This window comes from Geotrypetes seraphini, chromosome 2, assembly GCF_902459505.1.
Source record: "Geotrypetes seraphini chromosome 2, aGeoSer1.1, whole genome shotgun sequence".
NCBI classification, from domain to species: domain Eukaryota; kingdom Metazoa; phylum Chordata; class Amphibia; order Gymnophiona; family Dermophiidae; genus Geotrypetes; species Geotrypetes seraphini.
The window spans coordinates 188,791,796-188,813,869 of record NC_047085.1 but is presented as its reverse complement, the minus strand read 5'-3'; the positions used below and the strand labels follow the sequence as shown (position 1 = coordinate 188,813,869).

Here is a 22,074-nt window from a genome sequence, read left to right as displayed (position 1 = left end):
TCCAGGTCAGCCATGTGCAGCGGCTGCTCACCTCTCTGCAACAAGTGCCGCTGAAGGCAGGAAGGAGCAGCAGCCCACCTGGAAGGAGGTAACTGGGAACCCCTGTTGACCTGGAAGGCTTCCATCTGACGTCAGCTCTGACATCATAGGGAAGGAAGCCTTTGTGGGTCGGCTTCGGCAGGAAGGAGGGCATTGGATCCCCGACAACCATCAAACAGGAAGGGGGAGGGTGTCGGGAGATTACTTAGATTTAATTAATTTCATTTTTGTTCTTTCTCTGTTGTTTTTTCTTTGCTTTCCTATTTTATATAGCGTTCTTTCGTTTTTTTGTTTTTATACATTTTGTGCACTGTGCTATTGACAAACTGAAGTGCAGTTAAAACTTTTAATAAAAATACCCCTAAGAATGTTGAGGTATGTTCTAGTTGTTGATGAGTATGTTAAGGATTGCATAGAATTTTGGGAAGTTGGGGCTTGCATTGGTATCTGGGAGTTTTGAGTTGGAAAATAATTTAGATATGCATGTTTCATGCCCTTGAAAATTCCAAGTATTCTGAGGGAATAACCTTAATATAGTAACGTAGGAAATGATTGCAGAGAAAGACCTGTGCAGTCCATCCAGTCTGCCCAACTGTCATATTTATTATCACTTTCTAAGAGCTTTGTATGATTTTGAGAGCTCATGTACATTATTGTTTTTGGATAAATTTTAAGCTTGTGCAATAAAAGGCATCACAGTCCACAGAGAATCCAGTTTTCTCTAGATTCAGAACTGCTTTTAGAAATATGCATTCTTGTCATTTTAAACTATTAGACAGCAATATATTCATGCTAATAAAAGAAAAAAAAAAAAAAAAGAGTTGACATTTATTTCTCTTTCATTTGTCAATTGAGATAAGGATGATGAATGATGTGAGGAATATCAGCATTCTTGGTAAGGTACTATATTCAAACTGGGGGGAAATACACTCCAAACCCAAATCATCCCTGAGGTATAAAGCTGCAACATCATGCCCTTTAAAGGAGACACAGCTGGCTTTCCTGAAAGAAAGAGGAGCAAACCTTGGTAGATGGCATGCCATTATATTTTCTGCATCTATTATAACCTTGTGACACCCCATGCTGTAATTATTCATTATTACACTTAGAAAACATTTTTTACTTGGTAATCAAAGTGGGTCATTGTTGCTCAAGGCATGCTTGATTTATAATTATTTTTATTTTATGTTTATCTTTGAAAAAGATGGATGAAAAAAACACAATGGTAAATTGTGTGAGATTATTCCATATCTTGTGCAGAATTGATAGTTTATAATAATGTAATGCTTTCAGTGTAAAAAAAAAAATCTTTTATGGGTTTGCTGTGATTATTACCATTCAGCAACATATTTAAAAAAATTTCAAAAAATCTTTTTTAATGAATTTTCTATTCAAACGTGTAACTTATGAAGAATGTCCCAGTGCAATTGAAATGAAGGTTCAAGGTAAAGTTCATTTGATTAAAGAATATAAAGAATGTTGAGGAAGGACAATATTTTATTCATGCCACTTTTGAGATTTCATAAGGTATTGTTCTCATTACTGAACATATATTTGAAGGATAAAACCTTTTCTAATAAACTCCTGTGTTATCTAGATTTCTAAGAGTAAATTGTTTTGCAGTCTTTGGATAGCTCATTAAACACCATTAAATGAGGCAACTGTACAATCAGGTTGTTGACTGAGGGAATGGATGGGTAAGAAAATGTCTAAGATACCTATCTTAAGCAAGCATATATTAGAATGCACCAAAATTACCAAATAAAGTAAATTCATCATTTACTTTTTGTTCATGTGCTCATTATAACATTTGCTTGTTTTAGTATACAATAAATGCATTCTTTATGAAGAAAAAGTAAAAAGCATATCTGGTAACTAACAGCAATACAGACTGCCAAAACCTGTTGTTTCTTTCTGTACAATATCACTAAAGTCAGATCCTTTCTTTCTGAGCGCACTGCCAAAACCGGCATTCATACCCTCATTACTTCTTATCGAGACTACTGCAACCTGCTTCTCACTGGTCTTCCTCTAAACCATCTCTCTCCCTTTCAATCTGTTCAGAACTCTGCTGTACATCTCATATTCCATCAGTGTCACTATTTATTTATTTATTTACTTTGATTTCTATCCCATTCTCCCAGTAGCTCAGAAAGGGTTACAAGCAAACATTCACAGTGGAATACATTTGGACAGTACAAAGACTATACAACAACTTAAGTATAGGTTAAGAATGGAGAAGTGAGTGCAGAAAGGAAGGGGGAATGAAAGGGGGTGATGGGGTTGATTGCAGTTGGAATTTTAGTTGAAGAGGAGGGTCTTTACAGCTTTCCGGAAGTTCATCAATGAGTTCTGTAATCTGATTTGCCGGGGGGGGGGGGTTGGTTCCAGAGTTGGGGGATGAAGTGGCTGTAGGAGTGTTTGCGGGCAGTTTTGGACAGTAGAGATCTTGCTGGGAGGATGCACAGGCGTTTCTCCGTTTCAGAGCAGAGAAGGCGGGTAGGGATGTATAGGGTTAGCTTGGATCCCATATTGGCTGGGGTGGTGGCGTAAATTCTTTGTCCACATTACCCCTCTCCTCAAGCTTACTGGGTAATTAAGATTATGTGCATATCACTACAGCTTCAAGATGTTGAAAACCAAACCGTTTGAAGACACTTATTTCTGATCTGTCTTTCCTAAAGTTTTTGACCATTTTTTGTATTCTTTTAAATATGTTATTGATGGATTTGTATATTTGATTTTCATATGTGTTGATGATGTTTTGAAGAATGTTTTGTTTTTCTTTGTGTATGTTTAATTAGAAACCACTGTGACTCCAGGCGGTATATTAAGTTTTTAAATAAATAATTAAGTCACTTCATTGGCTCTCTATCTGTTTCCACATAAGTTCAAACTCCCCTTACTGACCTACAAGTGTATTCTCTCTGCAGCTCTTCAGTATCTCTTCCCCCCATACTCCTCCCCCTCCCCCCCGAGCACTCCACTCATCGGATAAGTCTCTCTTAACTGTACCCTTCTTCCCTACAGCCAGCTTTAGACTCCATCCCTTCTACCTTGCTGCACCATATGCCTGGAACATCAGAACATAAGAAATGCCTCTGTTGGGTCAGACCAGAGGTCCATCATGCCCAGCAGTCCACTCACGCGGCAGCCCATCAGGTCCAGGACCTGTATAGTAATCCTCTGTCTATACCCTTTTGTCCCCTTTTCCTTCAGGAAATCATCCAATCCCTTCTTGAACCCCAAAACCGTACTCTGTCCTATCATGCCCTCTGGAAGCACATTCCAGGTGTCCACCTCCCTCTGAGTGAAGAAGAACTTCCTAGCATTGGTTCTGAATCTGTTCCCTTTTAATTTTTCCAAATGCCCTCTCGTTCTTGTAGTTTTCAAAAGTTTGACGAATCTGTCCCTCTCCACTTTCTCTATGCCCTTCATGATCTTGTAAGTCTCTATCATATCCCTCTAAGTCTCCGCTTTTCCAGGGAAAAGAGCCCCAGTTTCTCCAATCTTTCAGCGTATGAAAGGTTTTCCATACCTTTTATCAAGCGTGTCGCTCTCTTCTGAGCCCTCTCGAGTATCGCCATATATTGGACGTAGTACTCCAGATGCGGGCGGACCATCGCCTGATTCAACGGCAGGATAACTTCTTTCGTTCTGGTTGTAATACCCTTCTTGATTATACCTAGCATTCTATTCACTTTCTTAGCGGCTGCTGCACATTGTGCCGACGGCCTCACTGTCTTGTCCATTATTACCCCCAAGTTCCTTTCTTGGGTACTCTCACTCAATGACAGCCCTCCCATCGTGTAGCTATACCTCGGGTTACATTTCTCTACATTAAACTGCCTAACTTGATATATCAGACTCCGTCTGGCAGTATTAAAATCCAGACTCAAAGCCCACTTTTTTGAAGATGCTTTCAATTCCAAACTCCAACCCACCTTCTAAACACCAATATCTATCTTACCATTCCCTCTATAATTCCCCCACCTAAGCACAGTATACTGATGCACGTTCTTGTCCAGTTTGTCTGTCTTGACTAGATTGTAAGCTCTTCTGAGAAGGGACTGCCTCTTCTATGTTTTGATGTACAGTGTTGTGTATGTCTAGTAGCACTATAGAAGTGATTAGTAGTAGTAGTAGAAGCCATAAAGGAGAAAATATTATCTGTCAAGGGTCAATAAATATTCACCCTGGACTGCAGACGACTGGGCCAAGGTAAGTTTTGAAAATAAATTGTAAAATCATTTTGCTGCTTCAGAATCATTTACTTTGAGTAAAATACTTAATTTTAAAACTTGTATTTATTTCAGCTGCTGAAATTATAGTAAAATCATGTTGTGTCATTATTGTATTTGTACTGGTTGTCTTTTCGGATGAGAACACAACATAAATCCTTGATGATTGTACACAGACACCCTGGAGAGGAGTTCCACAAAGACTATGCAGTTCAGACAAATATCCATTTTCTGTGATGGTACAGGGAGCAATTAGCAAGCATAGCCTAAGCCAGTTTGCACACTGTTGAGGGAAGCATATCAGATAGAAGCTTATTATGGTGGAACCTTGAAGAAAAAGGTCATCTTTCAACAAAGCAATACCCCCTGACATACTACTAAGAAAATTAAGAACTTACTTGCCCCAAATCAAGCAAAACTTCTAGACTAGTCAAGAAACAGTGCAAGCATAAATCCCATTGAGAATGTCTGGAAAATCTTGCAGGATGAGATGCACTGCACTGTCACAAACATTTGGCAACTAATGGAGAGACTGATACAAGAATGGTTCCACAAGAACATCAAAAAGTGTGCAAGGGATATTATTACAGGCATGCCAGACAATATACTGTAAAGGCAGTGATAAAGGCACTCAGTGGATATAGACAAACTGACATTTTGCCAATTGATATCCACATTTTACATAAAATTTGAGAAATGTTCTAGCAATTATGTGTTTCATTTTAATGTATTAAAACATGTTTTGTTATTAAATTTTTTACTTTTCTATATTTTGCATAATAATAATTTGGCTAGCATTGTAAGTGCAGGCAATGGGGCATCTAAATCTTGATGCAAATTTATAGAATTGACAAATACTGCCTTTGTCAAGATGAAATCCAGTATTGACTGTCCACAAGTGAAGTTTGTAACTAATTCCCTGAGAAATGCCTCTTTGTCAACTGCCCAAAGGCCCTGATTCTGCAAAGTGCATTCCGATTGTAGGCAGCTGTAGGCGTCCTACGGCTGTCTAATCAGCCAATCGGGAGGCATGTTTTTTAAAAAAATGCTCCCCAGGCAGGCCGCCTATATTGAAGGCGCCTCCGGGAGCCTAGGAAGGCCCGGAAGCCTGCCTAAGCTTTCCTAAGGCTAGGCGGTAGCCTTAGGCGAACCTACGTGTCTCCCTAGCAAAGCAGGAGATGCTTACAATGTAGGTTAGCAAAATGGTGGCCTACATGGTAAGTAGACGCGGCCACTATACTTAATCACGGCAAGGGATTTCCCCTCCCCCCGACGATCGTGGCAGGAGGGTGCCCAACCCCTCCTGCTGACAGAACCCGCCCCCTGAAGATCGCCGGCAGGAGGGCACCCAACTCCTCCTGCATGCTTGACTTTACAAGCTAACTATGCACAAATCCTCAGTGCACATCATGTTTAAATCCCACTGTATTGAAGACATCGAGTATGCACAAGACTGAAAAGCTAATCACAGGATTCTTTAATGCTGGAAGTTTTAATACAAGTCCAAAGAGATGCAAAGGATTAGGGTCATTTTTCTGTAGTCACTGCCAATGTTCCCTCTAAGGATTGATGAGGTGTGTGCAAAAAAAAATATGCATGAGCAACAAGTTACATACTCCACAAATTTATGAGCAGGCACGGAGGACGCATTTTTAAACAAATGTAGTTTATCCTTGTACTCCTTATGTAATTTTAATCATCTATGGATATGTTTGTATGTTTATTGTTCAAATGGTTTTATTTATTTCCCCAAATTTATTTTTGTTATATGCATTGAAAATATTTGATATTGCGTTTAAATCAAAATCTCAATAAACTTGAAACAAGTGCCCGTGAGATTGTGGGAGGGTTAAATACTCAAAGCTTAGAAGAATAACAATTTAATTAAAGTTTTTGCTACGCCAGCTTTCTGGTATCTTTACATACAGTGGCGTACCTAGCATATGTAACACCCGGGGCCCATCATTTTTTGCCACCCCCCACCCCCCATCTGTAAGAAAAACATGATTTTTAGTAACAAACCACACATGAGTACCTAGGAAAAGGCAGCATCTTACATATTGCAGTGATCAGTACATCAATACACCCATTGTAAAACTAAACAAGCCAGACCAGCACAGATCAATCCTATACCGTCAATCCTAACAGAAAACCATGTTTTTCGAACACACAGAACACAGAAAACATCTTTGCCTAGTATGGAATATGTCATCACAATCTAACCCCTCACCCTTTTACAAAACTGTAGTGTGGATTTTAGCCACAGTGGTAACAGCCCTGATGCTCATAGAATTCTGAGCATCAGAGCTGCTACCAGCACGGCTGGCGCTAAAAAACGCTCCACAGTTTTGTAAAAGGGGGGATAAAATAGAAATACACAGTTTCAACGCTCTAGCTCAGAGGTGCCCAAACTTTTTGGGCTTGCGAGCTACTTTAAAATGACCAAGTCAAAATGATCTACCAACAATAAAATTAAAAAGCACAAAGCACACTATATGCTGAGAAAATGTTAATTATCATTCCTATTCTGGGTTTTTTTCAAAGAGGTCAAGGCAGATGACTCTATGCATTGTCACCTCAGCACAACCATACAAAAATAGACAAATATACCCCCCATCCTTTTTATTAAACCACAATAGCAGTTTTTAGCGCAGGGAACTGCGCTAAATGCCCAGCGCTGCTCTCGACGCTCATAGGATCCCTGTGCTAAAAAACACTATTGCGGTTTAGTAAAAGGGGGCCATAGTGCAAAATATAGACAGCATATATAAATTCAGACACATTTTGATCACTAAATTTAAAATAAAATCATTTTTCCTATCTTGTCTGGTGATTTCATGAGTCTCTGGTTGCACTTTCATCTTCTGATTGTGCATCCAATCTTTCTTCCCTTCTTTCAGCCTGTATGCTTCCTCTCCTCCAGACCTCATTCACTCCCCCAACTTTTTCTTCCTCTCTCCCTGCCCTTTCTTTCTTTTTTCTCTCTTGATGCTCCCTTTCTTTTTTTCTGTTTCCCTTTTGTCTCCCTGCCTGCCCCCTTTCTTTCTCCCTACCCTCCACAAAGCCACTGCTGCCACCATCGGGGGAAACAGGCCCCAAAGCCACCGCCGCAACTATTGGGAGGAAACAGGCCCCAAAGCCACCGCCGCGGCTGCCCCAAGCTCTCTCTGCTTCCCACCGGGCCAACCAGCATTCCCCCGACGTCAATTCTGCCGTCGGAGAGGAAGTTCCGCCCAGCCAGGCAGCGATTGGCTGGCCCGAACTTCCTCTCCGACTGTAGCCTTAGGGCGGGTGCACAGCCAGGGCGGACCACCCCCTCCCCCCATTGGTAGGACACTGAAGATGTGGCAGCGGCTCCTCTCACGAATCCCCACCTGCGTCGGAAGTCCGATGCAGTGGGGGATCTTGAGAGGAGCCACCGCTGCATCTTTTAACTTTAAAATACAGGCCGCCGCCGCTTCCTCTCCCCTCGAGTGAGCAACAGGGGAAAGCGTATGAGCGACGCCACTGAAAATAGTGAGCGATCGCTCATGCGCTCACCTTAGAGGGAACACTCACTGCTGGTGTGGATTTTATGCCTGTTTCTTCTCTTTACTGTAAGCAACTTTTCTGGCTTCTTCAAAGAGAAGATCTTGGAGGAGGGTGGGCATTCTGGAACTGTCTAACCAACAGAGATGATAGAAAAAAAATCAGTGTACTGAGAGAGCAGGTATATATGGAGAAGAGGAGAGGGCCCAAGACAGAGCCTTGAGGTATACCGATAGACAGTGGGATGGCAGCGGAGGAGGATCCACCGTAACATACACTAAAAGCATGATGGGAAAGACAGGAAGAAAACTAGGAGAGAACCTGGAATCCCAGTGAATACGGTGTGTCGAGAAGTAGATGGTGATCAACAGTTTCAAAGGCAGCAGACAGATCGAGATGGTTGAGGATAAAGTAGAGGCCATTGGATTTGAATAGGAAGAAATTGTTAGAGACTTTAGCAAGGGCAGTTTCCGTCAAATGGAGAGGGTGAAAGCCTGATTGAAGCGGGTTAAAAATATCATGAGAAGAAAGAAAGTTCATGGGAGTGTGTGGCGTAGGGGTTAGAGCCTATAGCCTTAGGTTTAAATCCCTCACTGCTCCTAATGACCCTGGGCAAGTCACTTAATCCCCTCATTGCCCTAGGTACACTAGATAGAGTTTGAGCCCACTGGGACAGATAGGGAAATATGATAAAATACCTGAATGTAAACTACTTAGGATATAAGTGTTATATAAATAATTACATAAATAAGTTCAGGCAACGATGGTGAGCAGCACATTCAAGTTGTTTGGATAGGAAGGGGAAGAGGGAGATGGGGCGATAGTTGGAGGGGGATAAAAGGACAGCACATGGTGCTTATTGTTGCAGACCTGTAAGAGCACTATTTGGTGTCTATAAGACTCATTTTGTAGCATGTGTGGTAAGAAAAGAATGCTAGAATGGAACAGTTTTAAATTGTAGTTAAATGAAAGAAAAACTCCCTAACAATATCTTGCTTGTGGTTACTTGATCATTACAGAGGGATGCAGCAAATCATTTAGGTCCTCCCTCACACTTCCTACCTTCCTCCAATGAGCTGCAACACAGATAAATGATACTCATCCAAATAACACAGAACACACAGGATTTTCAAACGCTAAAGACATGTATTGGAAATTAAAATATTTCTAGCAAATTGACCAGTGACTGTTCTCTGTTGCAATAAATATAAGGCAGTCAGAGGTTAGAGAAGAACATCACAGGTAGCACAGTTTATCCAGATTAAGGAACTGCTAAGTGCATTTATTGGCACAGCTATTTTTTATACCCTCTCACCTCCACTGAAGGAGGCTTGGCATTACGAAAATGTCTGCTTATTGCCGCAGCTTTTTTTTTAACCTACCATTTCATTTATCCCTAAGAATCACTGTCTATCTTTCTCATGGGCATATTCTGATTTAGAACTAGTCCCCTTTGCTGTAGTTCCAGGACTTCTTTCTCCTTGGAATTCCAAATTCTACTGCATTCTTTCTCGTATGGAGCAGGCTGTGACCACAACCTTTTCTGCCATGGTCTTGCATTCTCCCCTCCACTCATCATTCTGAAACACTCTCTATACAACATAGACTATGCAAGTATTTCTTACTAAGCAAACTTACTCTTCACCGGGGAAAAGAGGCCCTTACCTCATGAAGGTAGAATGATGCTTTTGATTATTTAAACATCAGATTGTCAGTCCTGTGCCTATAAAGAAAGATTTTGTGGTTCCATGCTATACGTAACATAGTCCAGGTGAAGAATTTCATCTTAAATAGGCAGTTTATATGGTGAAACATTTTGGAGAACATTATTTGTTCTCATTTATACATGCATCTTTTATTTATGTATATTTTTTTATTCTTTTAGGAAAGCTCAAGATGAACACAAAAAAGTGGTTTTGGCAGGCTGTGTCCCTCAAGCCCAGCCCCGGCAAGAGTATATGAAAGGCCTGAGCATCATAGGGGTAAGAAATGCTGGGAAAGCTTCTGGTGATAAATGTGACAAATCTGTTCATTCTCCAACTGTACTAAGAAAAGTTTCTTGTTATTATATCTTTAGAAAATTGTTAAAACCTTTTTTATTTTTAAGAATTGTAAATGAATAATTTTGTATGGACACAATATTTTTTTAATTGTTGCTATCCACCTAGAATCTTCTGTGAGAATAGTGCGGAATATAAATAAATAAGAATGGAATAAAATAGAATACACACAAAACTTCATGAGTCCAGCTTCATCTAAAAATATAATCAGGTTTCTCCTGATCTCTGATATCTTTTCTGGTTCTTCACTGAATCTTGCCCACTTTATATCCTGTCTGGAAGATCACCAGTTTCATCCCTTGGCTCCCAAAGTGATAGCATCTGTATATTTCCACAAAACCACAAACCCCCAACATGAAAATTAAAAAATATTCAAAGCAAAAAGTTAAATTTGTATAAAAAAATTCACTCTCATAATTAAACAACGCAATCAAGTTAAATATAGCAATTAAATATAGCAGAGGGTAAGCTGCTTGACTTTTCAAGATTGCAACACAAATTTGGTCTTAAATCACAAAATTATAGATGGTTGCAGTTGAAGCAGGCCATTCAGGAAGGGTTCCCTGAATGGAAAAATCTAACTAATAAGCATAGTCTGCCGGTCTTATGTTTTCAGGTGGACTTCCTGGGACGCCAGGCTGCTCAGTGATATAAATTAATATCTGGATTTTTGAATAAGAAACCAAAGACTGGTCTACGTGACATTTGGAGCATTGAGACAAAGCATCAAATTGCTGCGTCTCAATGGCCACGAAATTGGGCTTGGAGGATGAGATGTACGGCGTCAGCATCTATGAGACAAACTTGTTTTTTTTTTTGTGACATAGAGCAGTTTGGACCCCAATTTGTTTACAGAAATTAGACAGCTCTACGTCTAATAGATGCTGGCACTGTCAGCTCGAAGTTGGGACATTAGATCATTTACTATTCTTTTGTCCATTGATACTTAGCTTTTGGAAGTCCATTTGGACCAAGTGAATAATCTACTGGAAAATCCGGTGACATTATCATATGACACTGTATTATTTGGTACTTCCTTGAGAGCTAAGAGTCAAATCTCTTGTAATAATAATAAATTATTGCTCATCATGACAGGGGTTTGCCATACAGCAAATTAAGAAAAACTGGAAAAATTGGGATCGGCTGAATTCGTTATGCCAAATTTTTTAAATGGAACGGGTAATAGCCATACAGCAGGGGCATTTTAAGAAATTTAGGGATGTTTGGGAGCCATTAACAAAATATTGTACAAAATGAATATTATTTTTCCCCTATGTTCATACACGTCCAGGGTGGGGAGGGAATACTTTATGATTTCTTATGCTTAAGAACAATTGTTGGGTATAAGGGGGGGAGGGATATTTGTTGTGTACTAGATTTTGATGGTATATTAAGTGAAGTTGAAGTGTAAAATGATTGTATTTTATGTTGCACTTATTGAAAGTTTTAAAAATGAATAATGAATTTAACCCAAATATAGCAGTTTATAGGTAGTCCTCACTGTTTTTGGCTGTAATCACTTGAAACAGCTGTTCCATGGGCTTCAAGTGAAAAAATGGCCTCTTTTACAAAGCCGCACTAGCAGCTGTGCTGCGCTAACGGCCCGGAAGCCCATAGCGATTTAAAGGGCTTCGGGGCTGTTGCTGTGCGGTAGCTGCTAGTGCGGTTTTGTAAAAGAGGCTGAAAGTCTTTTCAAGCTAACCATAAAGTTTAATTTACACCATACAGCTCCCAAATACATTTTACTGCTCATATGTACAATAAAAAGACCCCATAATGTGCAGCATATTATCACACTGCTCTATTCTCTTGCACTTTCCAGTTATGACATATGTGATAAAATGCAGTTGAAGATATATCTGCATTTCTGCTGTATTTGCATTGCAATTAATGCAAGCTAAGTGTATTTTCTCTGTGTTAAAGGGGAGATGCTGAGAATGCCCCAGTCAGTTGACAGAAAGACTTTACTTACTGCATGATAACTTAAAAACTTTACATTTTCCAGCTACAACAGGAATCAAGTATAACAGTGTTACTATTTTTTCCATATCAGGCTGCCATGATCTGGAGTAGTTTGTCTCTCATACAGGCAGATGCAGAAAGAAGCATGTTAGAGCTACTGCCTGTAAGTGGGGCTACTGCAAAAAAAAAAAAAAAAAATTGTCGCAGCATGCAAATTACTATGTGGCTGATTCTCTCACTGTAACTATGTGGTTGTTGTGATATGCAATAAATGATTATTATAAAATTGTGGCAATGTTCCTCAGCTCATTGCCAAATGTCACCTTTCCTGTCAGGAACTGAGCTGCAATTGGTGACCTTTAATAAAAAACAAAAAAACATCTAAAAAAAATCTGCCAGCAATTTGCACTGACCCGTGACCTCCCTTCCTCCATCAATATAAATAAAAGCCCAAGAAACAAACCCTGGGAACAAGTGGCCTCCTACCCCTGAAGCCCCCCTTACTTCCTCTTCCCCAAAAGGCCTGACTGTTCTGGTGTCTAGTGGCAGCCCTCTTTCCTAGACTTTATTTTAAAAATGAAATCTCTAGTGTAAAGTGGCATGTTTCCAACCCCTTCTCCAGCCCACCCACATTCACCTGATGTAACTAATAGGAGAGGCACAATGATGCCCACTTGCTCCTGCCTCCGGTGTCACCATCTTGAAAAATGGCAGCACTTCATTGTTAGACACCCACTCGCCTTGACAACTCTTCTACTCTGCCCTGGTCCTTGTAAATTTTCCTGCAGTAATTACATTGCCAAAGTTTTTTTTTATATGCTGCGAGATAGCAATTGCACTGCATTTGCATTCATCTTAATGCAGTTCATGCAGAGTTTCTTTGCAAATTAGCACCCATGCTGAAATCCTTTCAGTATTGCTCTCCTGCAGTAAAACTGTTTTAAACCAGCAGTAACCACATGGGAAGCTTTCTGCATCGGCCTCATAGAAGTTAGTTTAGCTGTTTGATGTTTCAGGGGAGAGTGTGGTGCAGTGGTTTCAGTTATAGCTTCAGCACCCTAAGGATATTGGTTCAAAGCCATGCTGCTCCCTATGACCCTGGGTAAGTCACTTAATCCCCCCGTTGCCCTAGGTACATTAGATAAATTGTGAGCCCACTGAGACAGATGGAGAAAATGCTTGAGTACCTGAATAAATTCATGTAAACCGTTCTGAGCTCCCTTGGGAGAACGGTATAGAAAATTGAATAAAAAAACTTCTTTGAGAAAGTTTTGCAATAATAGTTTTACACTTCTTCCTCCGGATTCGCGGGGGATAGGGGCAGAGCCGGACCGCGAATAGTGAAATACCACGAATATCTTCTTGTCCCGCTCTGACCCACCCCCGCCTCCCTCCTGCCTTCCCCCCGGCATCCCGGCCTTACCTGGTGGTCTAGCAGGCTTTCGGGGCAGGAGCGATCTTCCTACACTCCTGTCCCATGCAGATTGCCAATAGGAAATAGTTGCCATAAGTTCCCATAGTCTCTCGAGACTATGACGGGAACTCCCCACAGCCATTTCCTATTGGCGATCTACACGGGGCAGGAGTGTAGGACGATCGCTCCTGCCCCGAAAGCCTGCTAGACCACCAGAGAAGGCTGGGACGCCAGGGGGAAGGCTAAACTGTGGGTTTTTTCCTTTTTTTCCCCCTCCCCAAAAAATCAAGAATATGTGAAATTGCGATTGCCGAAACTGCAAATGGGGAGGAGGAAGTGTACTTTATGTGTTGTTTAATATTATTACTTCACTAGTCTTTAAGCCCGTTACATTAACGGGTGCTAGAATAGATGTGTCTGTCTGTCTGTCTATGTTTCTTTTTCTCTCTCTCCTTGGCCGCTGTCTGTATCCTTCTGTCTCCCCCCCCTCCGAGCACAGCTGTCTGCCCCCAGGACACACCTCCCCCCCAAAGTAGCCCCCTTTCCCTCTCCCTAACTGTCTCTCCATGGCCCTCTTCTGTCTTCCCCTCCCCCCCCAAGCAAAGCTGTCTGTCCCCAGCACACCTCCCCCTATCTCTCCATGGCCCCTTCTGTCTCCCCCCAGCACACCCCTCCCCCCCCCAAAGCAGCCCCCTTTCCCTCCCCCTGTCTCTCCATGGCCCCTTCTGTCTTCCCCCCAGAGCAAAGCTGTCTGTCCCCAGCATACTTCCCCCCCTCAAAGTAGCCCCCTTTCCCTATCTCTCCATGGCCCCTTCTGTCTCCTCCCAGAGCAAAGCTGGCCCCAGCACACCTCCCCCCCAAAGCAGCCCCCTTTCCCTCTCCTTCTCCATGGCCCCTTCTGTCTCCCCCCAGCACACCCCTCCCCCCAAAGCAGCCCCCTTTCACTTTCCCTCTCCCCCTGGCTCCCGGTATTGATCCCCTTCTTACTCTCCCCTCCATCCTGGCGTCTTCTGGCCTGCTCCTCTTCAAAGCAGTCTGCGATCTTGGTGGCCGGCTTTAGCGAACCTAGCAGGCCGCTCTCCAACTCGGTAGCACGTTCCCTCTGATGCGATCCCGTGCGTCAGAGGGAGCGTGCTACTGAGGTTGGAGAGCGGCCTGCAAGGTTCTTTAAAGCTGGCCATGATCGCAGGCTGCTCTGAAGAGGAGGATCAGCGGCGGCGGCGAGTAAGGTGACACGGCGAAGACACGGGCAGGCAGCGAGTGAGAGGCAGCGGCGAGTGAGGGCGGGCAGTGACGCGCCGAGGACAGGGAGAGAGCACAGTCTCGCGCCTTCAGCCTCCGCATGCGCCGTGAGGTTAGAATGTTGCCACAGAAGTACAGCTCACGGCGCCACACCTCACGAATTTTCGAGAGCGCATGCGCACTCTAGCGTTTTATTATTATTGATGTTTGTTATAGTTATATCCTAGAAATTTTAAACTAAACATTCTTTGCCTTTCTGTATGTTCATCAATAAAGAAAGAGAGAACCTGCATAAAAATATGTATTTTAACTACAAGTATATCTCTAAAAGTGTTTAGAATTTAGCTGATGCCTTTTCAGTGGTACCTCTAATTGAGTACATTCAGGTATTTTATTTATATAAATTTGGGTTTGTTTATTATATTTTTTTGATAGCTTTTGAAGAAATTCACCCATGAATCTGAATATAGGAGTTGGACAATATCAACAGAAAAAATATTCAAATAGCACTATGCTGTTTACATTGCTGACACAATATAAAATAGAGCATCTTAATAGCTAGTGTCCTGAGGGTTTACAATTTAAGTTTATACCTGAGGCAATGAAGAATGAAGAATTTGTCCAAGATCACAAGAAGTGTCATTTTTTAGAACCATTCCTTTAGCTTTTTTTTTTTTTTTAATCTTTATTGATTTTCCAAACTATCAAAGTGCAATAAACAATTGTACATAGAATAATTTTGTTAGAAAAAGCACATTCATCATTCAGAAATACATGAACAATCATTTTTGCTCCCCTCCCAACCACTCAAATGACTAATCAAGAAAAACATAAATATATAGGTTCCTTCAATAACCTTTCCTACATTAATAAAAAAAAACAACAACAAAAAAACAACCATTCCTTTAGCATTATTAGATTACTTTCTGTACTGGTTTTCTTTAAAATGCATTTTTTTGTCTGCTTGCATAGTGGCTCCGTTGGCAGGAGATAATTTATGACAAGCTTTAAGCCAGTAGATGTCTACTTCATCATCATTTTGTGGCCAGATGATTAATTAGTGGTTCATTGTCCTGATCTCAAATACCCAGAAGCTGGCACTGGAATGCGTTATGCTGTTCATCTTCCCAGAAGCTCTGAGCTCTTGTATAGTTATTGCTGTGGTAGCCAAACTTGGAAATTACAAGTTAATTTTACTATTTATTCCATGCTAGAGGATTATAGTCCTTCTTGTTCATGAGGCCATTAGATCCAGCTAATAGCTATTCATTTCATCCTTGCCAAGTTATCTTTATTCATTTTCACGTTTAACAGCACTTTCCTGGCAGTGCATGCAAATGTGTAACTATTCAGATGTCCTCCATAGCCACATGGCAAATTGTGTGTTACAATAAACCACAGAAGATGATTATAAAGTATACAGGCAATTTTCATTAAGCTGCTTAGTGCAAAATTACACAAGCACTTTTATATTTGTGTACATGTAGTATATTTTTCAAAGGGAAAATATAAAATAATTCCCTAGTTGGCTAAAACACAGATTGGTTAAAAGTACCTGGATGCTGCTCATCTGTAGTGAGAGTAGGTTTAATCTGGGCAGTCTGTGCAAGGCTGTGTAAATATTCAATAGATATGTGGAATGTTCTCTGTCGTTCAAGTTAAGCTCCTGGGATTTCAGCCATTTTGAATCACTAAATATATGACTGTGTTGTGGCTACATAAGGCAGATCTGCGCAGGGCTAATATCACCCCTGTTAATCTGGCACCCTAACTCAGCCAAAACTGTTCTGAAAATTCTAGCTTGACGTAAACATAAACTTCTAGCTTGACGTAAACGGTTTGTTGAATAGTTCCAAAGATTTTTGTGAAACCCTTCTGAAGTTCATTTTGAGGGCAGGACCCTTAGTCAGCATAGCCTCTCTTATCTTTCAGTGTTGCAGAATTATCAGCTACAGAAGTCAGTGACATTAAATAAATGAGGAACACATTATCTATGAACCTTATCCAAATCATGATGTAAGGAAACCATTGAGACTGATAGAAATGTCGCCTTACCCATTGCTATTTGAATAAGTTTCTCTTAGCATTTTTTTTGTCCACTGATCTCATCAAACATGCTTATTCATGTCACTTTATTTTTATATCTTTGCTTTTCCAATCTTGCTCCTTTTGATCTTGAGCAAGTCACTTTAGCCCGTTTCTCTAACCATCGTCAATTTTTTAGGTGTCGGTAATTGCCCAAGCTCAGTAATAAATGCCGCTTAAACAACGTTTTTAACTAAGTTTCAAGGCACCTACTGGCGCCTAAAATATCAGCCCCAGAATTATGCCTCCATAAGAACATAAGAAATGCCGCTGCTGGGTCTGTACTGGAACCGGTGCTATTTAACTTATTTATAAATGATCTGGAAATTGGAACAACAAGTAAGGTGATTAAATTTGCAGATGACACTAAACTGTTCAAAGTTGTTAAAACGCATGCGGATTGTGAAAAATTGCAGGCAGACCTTAGTAAATTGGAAGACTGGGTGTCCAAGTGGCAGATGAAATTTAATGTGGACATATGCAAAGTGATGCGTATTGGGAAGATTAACCCGAATCACAGTTGCCGGATGCTGGAGTCAGCTTATACAGCAGTATTAGTAGGGAAATACTTTTGATTGTAATTTTTCAGAGCATATAGCCCTCATATTCAGTAGCATCAATCTGCTTTGGATTCTGGATTGTGCATCAGACTGGTATAATATCTGCAGTGTAGACTAGAGGTCTGCACTGGAATGGGGATCGTGGGAATCCCGCGGGTCCCTTGGGGGTCCCGTGGGAATCCCCCCTAACCCACAGGACTCCCGCGGGGTCCCCCCTCGGGCCCATTGGACTCCCATGGGGACCCCCCCCCCTAGCCAACGGGACTCCCACAGGGATGGAAGGCTTTAGAAGCAGGGTTCCTCCATATAATATAATGGACACGTCAGCCTTAGTAAAAGAGGGGGTTTATAAGTTAATTACCTGAACAGAAAACAAAAAAAAGGGTTCCACTAAAAAGATTCCACAAGGAAAACAGCAGCGGAAGCACAAAAGAAACTGTGGAATTGATGATCCTGTCAGAAGTAATTGCTGCTTTTTATGGGGACGGGCGTGGATGTAGGTAATTCCTTGCGGGGATGGGTGGGGATGGAGAGGATCCTGACGGGGACGGGTGGGGATGGAGAGGATCCTGGTGGGGACGGGTGGGGATGGAGAGGATCCTGGCGGGGACAAGTAGGGACGGAGAGGATCCTGGCGGGGATGGGTGGGATTTCTGTCCCCGTGCAACTCTCTAGTGTAGACCAGTGTCTGGACTCCTTTACCCTATAGTTTATATCATGCTTGACCTTTAAATACAAAATGGGAAGCATCTCAGTGCTACTTTATCTTATTTGTGAAGAGTTTGGGTAAGCATTAAAAGCTGATAATCATGATTTTGTGTTTACATGTTCTCATAAAAGTCCAGTCTCAGAGGATATTTAACTACAAATATCTACATTTACGTGGGAACCCAAACATGCCAGATTTATTGAGAAGTCCTTGTTAAAATATCTGTCCCAGTTGTCAGTCTGTGTTTGCAGTTCCTGGGACTTGGAGGGTAATAATTTCCTATGGGTTTAACAGAAGGCTGCAAACAGCTCTGAAAATCCTTTGTGGGCCTTACTGGTTCTCATTCCCACAGCCAAACTATAGTTTTTGGTTTGAGCTTCAGCTGAAACCAGGCGATAAGTCTGGCTGCAGTTTTGGTTTTGGCCAAAAGTAGCAGTTTCAGTCAGCCTCTTCTTATAAAATATGCTTTTTTTGGATTGTATACTTCTTAAATATATTGAACTAGCACAAATCATTATTGCTATAATGTTTCTACATTTTTATAATCATGGAGAGAAATTAGTTTTACCACTTTTTAAAAAATCTTTATTCATTTTCAAAAGCCAACATTAAGTGCAACAGATTAACAAACAAATATTACAATAATCAGCACTCAATACAATCAAATGATATAATAAATATATATCACCACCCTCCCACCTACCCTTCCTGGATGTACATAACAGAAATCATAGGGAAATACATATGTTCATTTCATACCAAATTTTGTTAATGGATCCCAAATTGCTTTGAATTTATTATAGTGTCCCAATTTTAACGAATTCATATGTTCAAATTTATAAATTTGGCGTAAAGTTTCCCACCAAAAACTATAATTTATATTATCCCAATTTTTCCAGTTTTTCATGATCAGCTGCATAGGAACTCCTGTCATGACGAGAAGCAGCCTATTCTGATTTCCATTGATTGGACTTTTGGGCATCAATAATGTTCCAAACAATACAACATCATATGTCAATGATAATGGAACTTCCAGGATCATAGTAATTTGACCCCATATAGATCTCCAAAATTTAAGTATCAAGAGGCAATAGAACAATAGATGATCCAGTGTCCCTATATCGAGATGACAGTGACTTAGAACTATCTAACTTTTGCAACCAAACGGGTCCAGAAAATTCTATACAACAGAAAAAACCAAGTCTGTCTCACAGATGCTGATACTGTACATCTCATCCTCCAAGTCCAAATCCGTGGCCATTGAGTAACAGAAATTTGCTGCTTTGTCTCAATGCTCCAAATGTCTTTTAGACTAGTTTTAGGTATTTTATTCAGATGCTTAGATATTAATTTATGCCACTTGGCTGCCTGATGCCCTAGCAAATCTGTCTGGAAGCACGGGCCTGGCAAGCTGAGCTGAGTTTTTAAATTTCGCCAATCAGGGAACCACTTGATGTTGTATACAGTTAAAAACTATCTATTTTGCTGTCCTGATTCATGTATAATTACCGTATTTTTCGCTCCATAAGATGCATTTTTCCCCAAAAAAATGTGGGTGGAAATCAGGGTGCGTCTTATGGAGCGAATACAAGTTTACCCCGGTACCTTTTTTAAAATTCCGGTGGCAGTGGTCCAGCGCGATCTCGGCAGGAGCTTTCCATGCTCCTGCCCCTCCCTCGCTGGACGGCTGCTTCTCTTTCTGCAGAGCGGCGCATAAAGCAGGAGCAGGAGCTTTTCGCACTTGTGCCGGGTCCCATGCTGCTCACTGAATGGCTGCCGTCAAATTGCGAGACCTGACGGCAGCCATTCAGTGAGCGGCACGGGACCAGGAACGAGCACATAAAGCTCCTGCTCCTGTTTTATGCGCCACTCTGCAGAGAGAAAAGGAGCCATCTTGCGAGGGAGGGCAGAAAGAGAATCGGCCTTCTAGCGAGGGATGGGTAGAAAGAGAAGCAGCGAGGCAGGAGTGCAGAAAGCTCTTGCTGAGACCGTGCTGGACCACTGCCACTGGAATTTTTAAAAAGGTACCAGGGGGTGGGGGACAGGACGGGCGGGGCTGCAGACTGACGCAAAGCATGGAGGCTGAGTTCGGGTTGCTGTGGCAGGGGATTATGGATTTCTGGGAGGAGGAGTCAGAGGTGGAGACCCCCACTATCTTTAGCAGCATGGAGGAGGAGCCAGCGTTGCCCATTGTGTTCTTAGACAAGAAGAGTCCTGAGGCTGAGCAAGGGCAGTGTATAGGAGAAGACAAACAGTGTCCCGGCTTCACCAGATAAGGAGTCAAAAACCACCAAAGAAGCAGTCTATGATGCTACTACCACAGCAGATGACAGAAAGTTACCAGTGAGTTCAGTACCATTTATTGGGCATGTATTTTGTTAAATATAAATGTGTGAATTTTTTTGAGGGGGGAGGGGTGAACTAGGGCTCTCTTTCAAGTAAGTTGTATGTTGGGCGGTACTAGTGAAGTTCAGTGTTTTGTCAACTGCCTAGAAATGTTTTAATAGGCAGGTATAAATACAGATGAAAGGTACGGGGTTGTGTATAAAAATTGTTAGTCGGCTGGGACTAACCAGAAGGGGGCATGGTACAGAGCTTGGCAGGGAGGGGGGACAGGGTGCAGAGCCTGGCAAGGAGTGTAGGGTTGGGTGAGGAGCCTGGCAGGGAGAATTTTGTTCAGAATGGGTTTTTTTTTCTTGTTTTCTTCCTCTAAATCTAGGATGCGGCTTATGGTTAGGTGCGTCTTATGGAGCAAAAAATACAGTAATGAGCGCTCATAAACAAATATTCATCAGATTTTGTACACACTACAAAACATTTGTGCAGCAAAGGGAAATAATGAGTGCATGGGTGTGACGTGCATTTTATTATTGCATGCAAATGGAATTGACTGTGCTCGATCAAGGTTTACAGCAATAACAGATGCCTTGTGCCAGAAGTGTGCCAGACAGACTAAATCCTTATGTTGGATTTTCTGGATATCTTTAACCTCCAGTTTTCATTTGTGCTCAGATACCTTCATATCTTGTTTAAAGATAAGGAAATAAATTATCTCCTTATCTTCATATGGAGCCTGTCCTGCCTAGTATTGACAACCTAGGCTTTTTTTTTTTTATTTTTAGGGGAAACAGCAGTAAGAGCCTCTCCTTTACATCCTTCCCTTATCTTTTAAAAGGATAGAAGAGCCAGGGGGAGGGAGGAAAAGTACTTCAGATTTACAATTAAAAAAATAAGGTACTATCCTGTTAAACTTGAATTCTTTTCCAAAGTCACCTGGAGCAGTGCTTTCACACGCTCAGGGACGTCTGGAAGTTGTTCTGTCAGCAAAGTTTCTGGGCTGGAGCCATGCTGGCAATGAGTTTATGTTTTTGCAGTATTTTGTTTGTTTGGTATACAGCTGTCAGCCCTGTCTCCTCCCGCACTGAGAACTGTTTGAAATGTATCCCTATGAGGGAGGTGAAGCGGTGTTTTTCAGTGTTGGCATGGAATAGAAACAACAGAGGAGCCAGGATTGGTGGCACATATTTTATAAAGAAGATACAGTACAATACGTACTGCTATTCACTTACAGGACCATTCTTAAGAGCTGGAGGGACTATTAAGGCCCCCCCCCCACCACACACACACACTTATAGCCACATTCTCTGCAACCAGCCAGAATGAAAAGGCAACACTGTAATTATTATATCAGTCAAGAGAGCATACTTTTTGTTGGGAGAAGAAAACAAGCCACACTGCGACTGATCTCAACAGAATCTAAACACTAGCATAACTCCTGACCTTGGTCACTGCGCAAAACACACAGACCCTCTCCAAACAAAGAATAAATGGACTGCAAACTAGAAATAGAAAGATGCAGAGACAAACCAAACTGGAAACCCCAAGAAGCCAAGTATGGAACACCAGAGAAATAGAAGCAAAAGTGTACAGTGGTACCTTGGTTTACGAGCATAATTTATTCCAGAAGCATGCTCGTAAACCAAAATACTCGTATATCAAAGCGAGTTTCCCTATAGAAACTAAGGGAAACTCGCTTGATACGTTCCCCCCCCCCACCCCCCGAGGCCAGCAGTGCTGCTCTACCCCCCCTGAGAACCGGCATTGCTTCCCCCGAATTCCCCCCCCCCCATGTGATCCGGCACCCTCCCCTCCGCGATCCGGCAAATCCCCCAGACCCACCTGAACATGCTTCTTACTTCCATCTGGTCACCGGCACCAGCATGTCTTGTGCGTT

General features: G+C 41.7%; 1 protein-coding gene across 5 annotated transcripts in view; it reads left to right on the top strand.

Moving 5' to 3' along the window:
- The window catches only part of CDKAL1 (CDK5 regulatory subunit associated protein 1 like 1), a 1,479,984-nt gene that overhangs the window by 443,988 nt on the left and 1,013,922 nt on the right, over nucleotides 1-22,074 (top strand). For all 5 annotated transcript variants that reach the window (XM_033934562.1, XM_033934560.1, XM_033934561.1 and 2 more), the window contains exon 5: nucleotides 9,694-9,790. In XM_033934562.1, the coding sequence (XP_033790453.1) occupies nucleotides 9,694-9,790 (97 nt within the window). The remainder of the gene's footprint in view (nucleotides 1-9,693; nucleotides 9,791-22,074) is intronic.